The sequence below is a fragment of the Notothenia rossii genome, assembly GCF_949606895.1.
Source record: "Notothenia rossii genome assembly, chromosome: 2".
Taxonomy (NCBI): Eukaryota; Metazoa; Chordata; class Actinopteri; order Perciformes; family Nototheniidae; genus Notothenia; species Notothenia rossii.
The window spans coordinates 91,987,611-92,000,465 of NC_136904.1; the positions used below are offsets into that span (position 1 = coordinate 91,987,611).

General features: G+C 40.6%; 1 protein-coding gene across 2 annotated transcripts in view; it reads left to right on the top strand.

The window, feature by feature from the left end:
• The window catches only part of rftn2 (raftlin family member 2), a 30,461-nt gene extending 19,093 nt beyond the window's left edge, over window positions 1-11,368 (top strand). The window contains exons 3-9 of one of the 2 annotated variants that reach the window (XM_079662551.1): window positions 2,335-2,443; window positions 3,327-3,519; window positions 5,028-5,246; window positions 8,065-8,171; window positions 8,965-9,068; window positions 9,342-9,423; window positions 9,858-11,368. In XM_079662551.1, coding sequence (XP_079518677.1) covers window positions 2,335-2,443; window positions 3,327-3,519; window positions 5,028-5,246; window positions 8,065-8,171; window positions 8,965-9,068; window positions 9,342-9,423; window positions 9,858-10,064 — 1,021 coding nt within the window. In that variant the 3' untranslated portion in view covers window positions 10,065-11,368. The remainder of the gene's footprint in view (window positions 1-2,334; window positions 2,444-3,326; window positions 3,520-5,027; window positions 5,247-8,064; window positions 8,172-8,964; window positions 9,069-9,341; window positions 9,424-9,857) is intronic. The other variant, XM_079662552.1, reaches the window with a different exon arrangement.
• The last annotated feature ends 1,487 nt before the right edge of the window (window positions 11,369-12,855 follow it).

Consider the following 12,855-nt stretch of genomic DNA (forward strand, 5'->3'; position numbering starts at 1 on the left):
CTAGTAAATAGATGAATGATGGATGAAGTCAACTGCATATTTAATGCAGAGCTCTGGTAGGAGGTCAGACTGTCGTGCCTGCTGTACACTTTGTTTTGGTTTTACTTAATGTCTACCCTGAATTCTATTGGCTGGAAATCCACCCTACAACAGGGGTCCCTCAGCAGCCAATGGGGATGAAGTATTTATCAACGCTGAGGTTTGATAGGTTAAGATACTGTTACTATGATGAGGATTTTTATTTCATAAGATGGCATTAGAGGTGAATTAATAATGGTAATGATGAGGTTTTTATTAAAAAATGAAACACAGGGAAATACTCTGTACTGTAACTTTTACAGATCTGTCGATTTAATCATCTAATCAATTAGTCAACAATTATGAGAGTTGGTCTACTGAGATATCTTTAGTAAATGAGTTTGAATTTGTGCATAATTCTTTGTGGATGTTTTTTAAATATTTCGATTAAATCAATTAGTGGACATGATGAAAGTTGGGCAATTAAGATTTCTTTAGTTTAATTTCTTTAGGACATTTTCTTGCACTTTTGCATAATTCTTTGCAAGTCGACTGAAAGCCCAAATCAAGTTCTGTTTTTCTACCTTCATGTTGAAAATTAAGTATGTTGTGTATGACTTGTCATCACTTCAGTTGCCTAAATTGTTGTTTACCCTTTGAGTTAATTGCTCAGACAGTAGGTGGCAGCCGCCCCCTGCTGAGCGTGAATCATTGATGTGTGGGTGTCTGCAGCTCTGTGACAAAAACAAGTGAACTCTGAACCCTCCAGCTGGGCTATAATCCAGAAACTCCCCAAAGACATCTGCACTGTCACTGCTCATCTTCCTCTGTCTAATAGAGGGGTGTCCAAACCACGGCCCGGGGGCCAAATGCGGCCCGTTGTCCATTTCTAATCGGCCCTCAGCAAATTCTTAAAGTATAATGGAATATGGCCCCCACCTGAAACTCGTGCTTGTCTTATATTGTACTTGTTAAATATATATGTGAGCCTACAGTATATTACACATTAGTTTTCAAATACATTAAGTCAATTAGAGCTGAGAACATGTTCTAACAAATCTTAGTTTGATTTCCATAACAAGCTTTAAATAGACCCTTCATATTTCCCCTTATTATAAAGCAATCTGAGGCTTCTGTTTTAAGGGAACAGCTGCAACAGGATAACTGAAACCCTCTGGTGAGCTGGGATGTCTCTTAAATCATATTCAAAGCATAATTGACCTACATTTAATTGATTTTACTGAATTATAACTTAACCTATGAGGCATTAAACCTCACATCTAGCGAGTGGCCCAGCTCTTTGTATGTTTTTCTGTATGTGGCCCTTGGTGAAAACAGTTTGGACACCCATGGTCTAATAGGTGTGTGTGTGTGTGTGTGTGTGTGTGTGTGTGTGTGTGTGTGTGTGTGTGTGTGTGTGTGTGTGTGTGTGTGTGTGTGTGTGTGTGTGTGTGTGTGTGTGTGTGTGTGTGTGTGTGTGTGTGTGTGTGTGTGTGTGTGTGTGTGTGTGTGTGTGTGTGTGTGTGTGTGTGTGTGTGTGTGTGTGTGTGTGTGTGTGTGTGTGTGTGTGTGTGTGTGTGTGTGTGTTCTTGTTCCACTGATACTGTCATTTCTGGTCCCATAAAACCAAGATGGCTACGGTCAAAATGCCAAACTCAAATCTCAAGATCCTCGACTATAACCAACAGGTGAAGTCACAGTAAATCCAGACTGTTAGCTAGCTGTATCACTGAGCATGCTCCTTTTCATGCTCCAATCAATGAGAGGGCTGCCTATTTACACCCCGGGCTACCCTGGGACAACTGTTCTTTTTAAACTAGTTCCCCCCAAAAAACGAGACAAGGCTAGGCGAGTTAAATAACTGTAATTAGGTTTATCTAGCTTTATGACATGTTATCAAGTCAAAGTCAACTTTATTGTCAATCCTTCAGTTTGTGTGTACAGAGAGATCGAAATACCGTTTCCCACAATCCAGAATACAAATTATAACCACGGACATACAATATATTGTATTATAGCTGAATTATAACTTAACCTATGAGGCAATAAACCTCACATCTAGCAAGTGGCCCAGCCCTTTGTATGTTTTTCTGTATGTGGCCCTTGGTGAAAACAGTTTGGACACCCATGGTCTAATAGGTGTGTGTGTGTGTGTGTGTGTGTGTGTGTGTGTGTGTGTGTGTGTGTGTGTGTGTGTGTGTGTGTGTGTGTGTGTGTGTGTGTGTGTGTGTGTGTGTGTGTGTGTGTGTGTGTGTGTGTGTGTGTGTGTGTGTGTGTGTGTGTGTGTGTGTGTGTGTGTGTGTGTGTGTGTGTCAGTAAGCAGATGGCGTCCATGTGTTACAGCGTGCCGATGTTGAAGGTGGAGGAGTGGCCGTTACCTGGAGATTCACTGACGAGCGACACGGTCCGAGCGCTCATCGACAGGGTCAGTGAGAACTAGATTTACTGCACCTTAGACGCCATAAAAGTGTATATATAAATACACGAGGGAGCTGTATCTCAAATGTTACCCCAGGCCTGTGGTTCCCACCCTGTGTGTTAGCTGCCCAAACATTTAAATAAGAGGGGCCACTAGATGATAGATTTATGCTTTAAAGAAACAATTCTATGTCGTTTTAATCCGTTAGGCCTTTAAATAAATACTGGATGATGTAATGTTTTCAGGCTTGTAATAATCCCTACATAACATTTTCATGACTTTAAAGACTCTCATTAAGTATAAAATGTTGAATACATTTATCATTTCAGGGTTCTTAAGATGCTTAGAGGAATACTTACGGAAATACTGACTTTCTCCCTTTTCAGGGGAGACTCAAATCAAAACATATCAATAGCAAAATATTAGATATTATCACGGGATCCGACGTCACGTTGTTGTTTACGTCTGCGGCGCCATCTTCTTTACGGGCTTCATGTTCTCGCGAGAATTGATATATCTTATATACAAGATCAACGCCACAGTGTTGCCCTCATACTCTAATCTTTCTAGAAAAACCCTGCTTTTCAGTATAGAGTACTAAGTAGTAGTAGCATTGAGTATAACAAATCCCTAAAAGAAGGGACATACTGGACCGTTGTACTTCTTTTCGTGACTAAACAACGAGTCACATGTGGATATTTGTATAGCTTTTCATGATTCTAAAATACTTTTGTTAGACTTAAAATCCCTAAAACTATTTGAATCAGTTACCTCTTCAAGCCTCTTGCATTCTTAAAATAAATAAAGTATAGCATATTCTCACATTTCAGAAGTTAAACTTGCTTAAAATAGTGAAATACTAACTCTCTTTTTTTGTTTTGTCTGGCAGGTGAACAGCAGTGCTCGAGGGGGCGTTCGATTCGTTGGCTCGGTCCTGCAGCAGGTGAGCGGGGTCACTAACGGTGGAGTTCACAGCCCAAAGAGGGGCTGCCGCTCCCCCCCGAGATCCCCCCCCCGAACCCCGCCTGGAGACGCAGAGCTGGAGGAGCACACCTACAGTCCTGGTGAGACCCTCCCTGCAAGTTCGTACTTCTTTGGTTATTTTTATTTATTTATTTAAAAGAATATCCCTTTTGATTTGAGTACATATTCTCCACAAATACAGGCGGTGACAATACAACAATGACACATGCTCAAATGAGTCAGTGATTCGTGTTGAATACAACTTACTTTACACACTTGACCACGTAACAACATTTAAAAACAGTGAGAAGACAAGGGATCAAATCAAAGTGATTAATTAATCAAATTAAAAGAACTGAAATAAACCAAACCAAATAGATAATTGGTTAACTGGCATATTTCTAAATGAGACATCTAGATTGCAGTGGTTTTCATAATTTCTGTTTCTACAGTTTCTGCTTATGATGTATTGTTTAATTGTGGTTAATCAAAAAACAACATTTATTTCAGTCCTCGGCTTGTTTCAGCGATCACAGGGTTAACAATTCATATTGCAATGATAAGTTATCAGTGGTTGAAGAAGTACTCAGATCTTTGACTTAGACACGTACGTGGAAATGTATGAGCATCAAAATGTACTTAAACTACTAAAAGTACTCATTCTGCCCTTTTCAGAATCCTATATAGACATTCAATATTATTGATGCATTCATCGTTGATGTTGCAGCTGAAAAAAGTTCATTTACTTGATGTATTAAGTAACGTGCAAGCTAGCTTAATCAATAAGAATACATCTTCATTCATGAATTGATTTATATATTTGTTATTAATAATCTAAATCTGCAATGTAGTAAGTAAGTACAATGTATTTATAATGCACTTTTCCCAGACATCGTCACAAAGTGCTTGACAAAGCATTCAAACATCATACGAATCATAAAAGATTAAATGACCACACAAGCCACGAGTTAAGAAGTGCTAAAAACACAATACACAATAAAAACATAGAATAAAAGCACACAAGTTACCAAGTTAAAGTGGACCTATCATGCTATATTTGAATAATATAGTGTAGGACCATACCTATATAAGGCATATGTATACTTTTTATTTTTCAAAATACCAAACAGATCATGCATTTTAGCCATTCCTCATTTCGCTCAATTTAACACTGTCTTTGCATCATGGGCTGATTCTGTGAGAACAGCACCATCTACAGGCCTGGCATATGTACTACACCGTCTCCAGCGCTTTCCAACGGCAATGTCCGTGGCTGTCTCCTCCTGATTGGTGGAGTTGGCCCAATAGCCGTAGCGCCACTTCTGTGACGTCATAGAAGTGTTCAAATCTGGATCAGTCTGTATCAGATCCGTTGCAGCCCCTTTTTAAGAGATTTGGGTATGGAGGAAAATAGAGAGGGTTGTGTTCTCTGACACTTGGTGAGTTCCCTGGAACACCGGGGACACATGTTCATGTAGAAAAGACGTACACAAGTGCATTTTGCATGATGGGTCCCCTTTAAGTAGTGTTGTCACAGAAGTGCAGTGCAGTAGTAGGAGTATAAAGAAGTGTAAAGTGGTGGTTCTCCAGTGAAGTACCTGTCCATGTGTTCCTGCTTCTCCTTCAGACCTGAGGCTGCTGGTGTTCTTCCACTGCTGGGCTCCGGGCTGCGCTCCTCTCGACTCGCTGGCCTGTCAGTACCACCAGGGGGCGCTCTCCATGCGCGTCTCCAGGAAGGGTCAGGTGGTCAGTTCCCTGGAAGCTGATTGGCTGGAGCTCACCGCCGCTTACTACCGAAAAGGCTGGTCGCTGGTGGACTCCTTCGTGTACTGGGACACGCCCAAAGGTTTGGATTCATGTCGGATTCATATCACTGTGGGGGGGGGGGGGAATACACTGATTTTTAATTAGGCAAAAGTAGAAATACCACTCGAATAATACTCCAATACAAGTCAAATTACTGAATTCAAAATGAAAGCTGAGTGAAAGTACAAAAGTATTATCAGCAACATTCCCTCTCAAAGATTTTTCCTATTATTCTGTTTTGATCTCCAATGAAAAGTGAGATGTTTCTATCGGTATAGTTTGTCATTTGTGTCAATTAACACTTGACTTTTTTAAATATCTCATGATCTTTTTTTATATAATCGATAATTGTTGAGTCTTTGAAACTTTTGGGTTAACAAAAAGTCTAAATACACCGAAGTATTTACTGTACATTGATATAAGATACCAAAGGAAGCAGGACATATTCTCACCTCTCTTGGCTTTGCTTGAAATATGATAAATGGAGTATCAAAATAGTTGCTTGCTAATAATTTTTCTGTCATTCGATTTATCTTTTAATAATAGTTTTGGCTATACTTTGTGAACTACCAGGGTACATTGGTAGCATGTTACTGTATCATATCACACGTTTTTGATGTAACTAAAACCTAAATCTGTCAAATAAGTGCAGTAAAAAGTAGATTTAACTATGAGATGTATTGGAGTAAAGGTAAAGAGAAGCAGAAAAAAAAAAATCTCAAGTAAAATACCTCAAAATTGTACTTTAATTCATACTAGTGCATATAGTCAATGTAGTAAATGTTACGTTTCTAAAAAGTAAATGCATGTGACAGTCTGTATTTCTTAGTTTGAATTGTTTTTAGTTAGGGGTTTCCATCTGTAAGTTAAAGGTGGGGTAGGCAATTCACTTCAGAAACACTTGTTGTTATATTCCATGGAATGCTCTTAACATCCCGATAGAAATGAATACATTAAATGCTTTGACAAAAAATCCATTAAAAAAAATGTCATCTGTGGAAGCCGTGGAGCTGTAAAAAGCACGACCAATCATCTGAGCCGGCCCGGCTAAAGTAACTGGATGGCCTACCTGCCTGTCAGCCTTCCATCTGTGCACACACTTATCTCGTGCCCTCATTGGTCATGTGCGCGTTCGTGTGTGTTGGAGGAGGGGCTCTGGAAGGAAGTCTGAAGGAAGAGGCAGATTTTTTCAGCTGCGTATTTTCAAATTCGAGCGCACTCGAGCTGGTTTCTCCATTCTTACCTACCCCACCTTTAAGGGAGTGAAGAATATTTGGGATGTTTTGGTTAAAAGGGTTAAGAGCGACTCGTGTTTTCCCTTCCTCCTCCTCTACCTTTTCCATTATCATTTTTTCTCAGAAAACGGTGATTAACACAAACACACAGACTCAGCCACTTCCTGTTTTGGTTGCGGTCTCTCCTCTCTCTCGCTGACGGTCTAAATCTGGAAGTCTCCCGACCTCGACGACCTCACTTCCTGTTCCTCTGCGGAGAAGCAGACAGAGACCTCAGACGCCTGAAATAAATGGACATAATAAACACACACACACGCACACACACACAGACTCACACACACACACACACACACACACACAGACTCACACACACACAATCACTCACACACACACACACACACACACACACACACACACACACACACACACACACACACACACACACACACACACAGACACACACACAGACACACACACACACACACACAGACAGACTCACACACACACACACAGACACACACACACACACACACACACACACACACACATACACACACACACATACACATACACATACACATACACACACAGAGACACACACACACATACTGTAACACACACTCACACACACACACACACACACACACACACACAGACAAATATTGTAACACACACACACACACTCACTTAATGTAACACACACACACACACACACTCACTCACAGACAAATATTGTAACACACACACACACTCACTTAATGTAACACACACACACACACACACACACACACACACACACACACTCACTTAATGTAACACACACACACACTCACTCACATACTGTAACACACACACTCTCTCTCACACACACACACACACACACACACACACACACACACACACACACAGACACAGACACACACACACACACACATACACACACACACACACACACACATACACACACACACTCACTTAATGTAACACACACACACACACACACACACACACACACACACACACACACACACACACATACACACACACACTCACTTAATGTAACACACACACACACACACACACACACACACACACACACACACACACACACACACACACACACACACACACACACAGACACACACACACACACACACACACATACACACACACACACACACACACATACACACACACACTCACTTAATGTAACACACACACTCTCTCTCACACACACACACACATACACACACACACACTCACTTAATGTAACACACACACACACACACACACACACTCTCTCTCACACACACACACACACACACACACACACACACACACACACACACACACACACACACACACACACACACACACACACACACACACACTGCAACAAGATCCCTCCATAGCAAGAGTTTAACCTATTTCTAAAAACTGGGTCAATATCAAGCCAATGACATCCTCGTTCTGTTTCCTCTGCCTTGTTTTCACCACGGAGAATACCTGCTGTTGATCATCTGCCACCTGTAATAAATGTGTGTTACTTTATGCAATGAGAAAACGTGACATTATAACCACTTGCACACATTTTAAAGTAACTTTTTGTGTTTTTTATTTCAGGCGAGCCGGTGCCCAGATCCCTGGAGGGACTGTTTGTGTACGAAGAGAGGAGCACCTCTCCTCCCGCCAACGACACCATCGTGGTGGAGCAGTGGACCGTCATCGAGGTGTGTGTGTGTGTGTGTGTGTGTGTGTGTGTGTGTGTGTGTGTGTGTGTGTGTGTGTGTGTGTGTGTGTGTGTGTGTGTGTGTGTGTGTGTGTGTGTGTGTGTGTGTGTGTGTGTGTGTGTGTGTGTGTGTGTGTGTGTGTGTGTGTGTGTGTGTGTGTGTGTGTGTGTGTGTGTGTGTGTGTGTGTGTGTGTGTGTGTGTGTGTGTGTGTGTGTGTGTGTGTGTGTGTGTGTGTTTTCTTGTTCCACTGATACTGATTTATTTCCAAATGGAGTTGTTCTTTTTGAGCCTTCGGTTTTGCTTTTCCTCACTTCCTTGTGTCATTTCTGGTCCCATAAAACCAAGATGGCTACAGTCAAAATGCCGAACTCAAATCTCAAGATCCTCGACTATAACCAACAGGTGAAGTCACAGTAAATCCAGACTGTTAGCTAGCTGTATCACTGAGCATGCTCCTTTTCATGCTCCAATCAATGAGAGGGCTGCCTATTTACACCCCGGGCTACCCTGGGACAACTGTTCTTTTTAAACTAGTTCCCCCCAAAAAACGAGACAAGGCTAGGCGAGTTAAATAACTGTAATTAGGTTTATCTAGCTTTATGACATGTTATCAAAGTCAAAGTCAACTTTATTGTCAATCCTTCAGTTTGTGTGTACAGAGAGATCGAAATACCGTTTCCCAAAATCCTGAATACAAATTATAACCACGGACATACAATATATTCTCCTTCTTCAACACCGGACTGTTGTAAGATGCTCTTATATAAATGTATATATTGTGTTTTCTCTCAGGGCTCTAATGTGAAGACGGACTACGGACCCCTGCTTCACACGCTGGCTGAGTTTGGTTGGCTGCTCACCTGCGTGCTGCCCACTCCCATCATCCGCCACGACAGGTAGATCTAACACCAACTCAGTCTGATCTGCACCTGCATCTACAAGCTAACGTGTGTGTGTGTGTGTGTGTGTGTGTGTGTGTGTGTGTGTGTGTGTGTGTGTGTGTGTGTGTGTGTGTGTGTGTGTGTGTGTGTGTGTGTGTGTGTGTGTGTGTGTGTGTGTGTGTGTGTGTGTGTGTGTGTGTGTGTGTGTGTGTGTGTGTGTGTGTGTGTGTGTGTGTGTGTGTGTGTGTGTGTGTGTGTGTGTGTGTGTGTGTGTGTGTGTGTGTGTAGTGATGGGAATCTGGCCACGAAGCAGGTTGTGTTTCTGCAGCGTCCGGTCAGAGGTCAGACTGCGGGGCAACAGACGATCCCGGTAATAGTATTTTTTTTACTCTTTATTTGAAATAACATTAAAAGAGAAGACAAAAAAATGACATGATATTAAACAAACAAATACAAAAAAGTATAGAGGCATTTGTATGCATCAATATCTCAATATTTATGTACGTAGTATAACGAAATAAATCCATCTGAACATCTGTCAGTGTGGAGCTTTCTATGTGGCAACACTGCCCCCTGCTGAGCAAACTTAGAATTGCACTTCCGGCGTTCATTTTGAAAGCAGGACTTTTACTTGTTGCACTGTGTGTATTAGTGCTTTCATTGAATAAAATATCTACTTGTTCTGTCAGTTCCTTTGAAGCTAGGACTCTAAGACAGACAGTTTTTGTTACTAAAATCTAAAATCAGTTAAATACGAATAACTTTGCCCTCGTGTCGTATCTCTAACTCCTGTTTCCCCTGCAGACCCTCTCGGTGCACAGCGAGGTTTCCAATCGCTCCGTGAGTCGGTCCGTCAGCAGCCCCCTCTCCCCCCCCGAGGATCCCTCTCCCACCGCGGGGGGCATCGGGGGCTTCCCAGTGTTCGGGGGGGGGTATCCCAGCGCCTTGTCCCACCTGGAGGAGGGGGGCTTCGAGCAGGAGGAGGGGAAAGCTGAGGTCACCTGCATGTGAGACGGAGGATTACTGAAGGAAAATCCACGGACATTTTTTAATTCAACAAAGACTTTAACGTAGAAGAACTCGGCACTTTTATAAAAAAAAAAATCATGAAGCCAAAATGACGATGAGGTATACTTTTAGATCTATGTCCAGACTTTAAGATATGTTAAGGGAAGAAACACATACACACTTTATGTTCTTCAAGTGCACATGGGAAATTGTCACATTAAAGCACAGATTTCTGCACATCTTTGGTGGTGGTGAAATGTGGTAACACGGCGCCAGCTCACATCATCTTAAAAGTTGAATTCCTTCACAGTTAAACACATTTTATTTTCCCATTATTATATATTTGTGTACATGTTCTTCCACACCTTCACATGCGCTCCTTGTATTTCTAAATAAAAGCTCCTCTCCTATGAAAGGAAGGTTATTCAGGTCACTTCATTCATGTGTACTTTGGTACTGACTAGTATATTTGTACACATAACAGTATTTCTCTGAGGAAAGTCTGAAGTATTTTTCAGTTCTGGTGCTATGAGGATTCATATCAGTGTTTTTAACCTCCCTCCTAATTCGTGCCATTTCATAATCATTCTGGAAATGGTTGTGTCTCATCACGCATACATTTTAAAGTATTATTTCATATCTCATCAGCCATGATATGCATTGTTTTGACTGTAAGTGCTGTTTTGCAGCTTGCTTGGTACTGGAAATACACCTGCTACTTTTTTTATATTAATACAATAACATATGTAATTCCTTAAAGGGTAACTCCGCCTATGTTATGCATCAAAGTGTGACTAGTGTCTCTGTCAAGTTGTTGTATAAAGCATCAGTTTGTTCTAAGGACTACAAGTGGTTCCGTTGCATTGTGGGTAATGTAGGCGACAGCTTTAGAATAGGAACACAATCATGAATTTTATACTTTTTTTTATTAAACGGTATGTGAACAGTGTTATAGGAGGGAATATGTTAAGTGGAGTCTGATAAGAGCAACGAAAGGGATTTTTTTAAGAGGACACAATATATATATTTAGATGTCAGTATCCATTGTGCAGATTTGGGTTTCAGATAAATGTGATGCGTGTTATTTTGCTTTTTCTGGGAAAAGAGATGAAATGCAACTAGTTCAGGTATATCAGTGATGTACACACCACTCATTTATACATGTTTTAAATGTATTAAACTCTCCAATTCTGTGTCAGCATTTACTAAATGTCAGTATTAAAATTCCAGCCTTTCATCTAATTTTTTTTGCAGATTTGTACATTTTGCTTCCTCTTTTTATTGTATTAAACATGCATTTCCCATGGTTTGAAAGTCGTGTCATTAACAGCATTGTATACAGTGTTCATTATGACTTATTCCTGTCCTTATTAATCCTGTTGAGTTACACAGGTTCAACAGTTCAAAGCTTTCGGTACTACTTTACAATAATAGACCCCTTAAACACAGGCTCACTATTCGGCAAGACTAAGCCTTATTGGCTGCTTAGCGAGAATCAACTCAGTGAGCAACAGATACCAAGGATGCTGGCTGATGAAGGAGATGAAGTAAGCTAGGTAGCCAATATAAGACTTAGTCATCTTGCCAAATAGTGAGCCCACGTATCTGTACTGCTAAGTCTTATATTGGCTACCTAGCTTACTTCGTCTTCTTCATCTGCCAGCATCCGTGGTATCTGTTGTTCACTGAGTTGATTCCCACCCATCCATCTTGATATTTCTTGGCATCTCTTATGACCATTTATTTATGAGTTACTAACATTTATAGTTGCCAAAAGGGAGCCTTATTGTAAAGTTTGAAACAAATCACCATTTATTAATGAGTTACTACCATTTATAATAAGGCTTAGCAGTACAGATACATGTGGGCTCACTATTTGGCAAGACGACTAAGCCTTATATTGGCTACTTAGCGAGAATCAACTCAGTGAGCAACAGATACCAAGGATGCTGGCTGATGAAGACGAAGTAAGCTAGGTAGCCAATATAAGAATTAGCAGTACAGATAAATGTGGGCCCTGTTTATCTCCTGTCTTATAAACGCTTATTAATGATTTATAAAGTGTTCACAACCTAATTAATGAATGAATTACAAACTATTCGTAAACCCTTTATAAGGGTGGTCTTATTGTAAAGTGGTACCAACATTTCACCCTAAAAATCTGATTATATCCCACAAACAAAATCTTACATTTCAAGTTATTCATCAGGTTGAATTAAAATAAAAACTTTAATATAATTACTCAGTGAAGGCCTCCCTTTCAGCCTATGCAGGAATCCTGAAGTCAAATGTAATACCTTTTAAGACCTCATCGCCACTTGAAGTTTTAACCGGTTACATTGGCGAAACACTTTACCTCACATTTACTATATACAGTATTGATTGTCCTTCCTCCTTATCTAGGAACAATGTGAATGTGGAGCTAAAGCCATGTCCAGACATTAACCAGTTCAAGAGGAAATACAGAGAAATTATTTTCTCGAGGTACAGGGATGGGGAAGGTGTTTGACTATATGTGTGAGTATGTAGGTGTCTATATGTATGTGTGCATATATGTATATCAGTGTAAGTATGTATGTATGTATGTGTATGTAACCCTTTGGAACTTCCTGGATTTCTGCATAAATTGGTTATAAAATATGTTCTGATCTTCATCTAAGTCACAACAATAGACAAACACAGTCTGCTTAAGCTAAAACCACACAAACAATTATATGTGTTTATGTTTTTATTGAACACACCATGTAAACATTCACAGTGCAGGGTGGAAAAAGTGAACCCTTGGATTGAATAA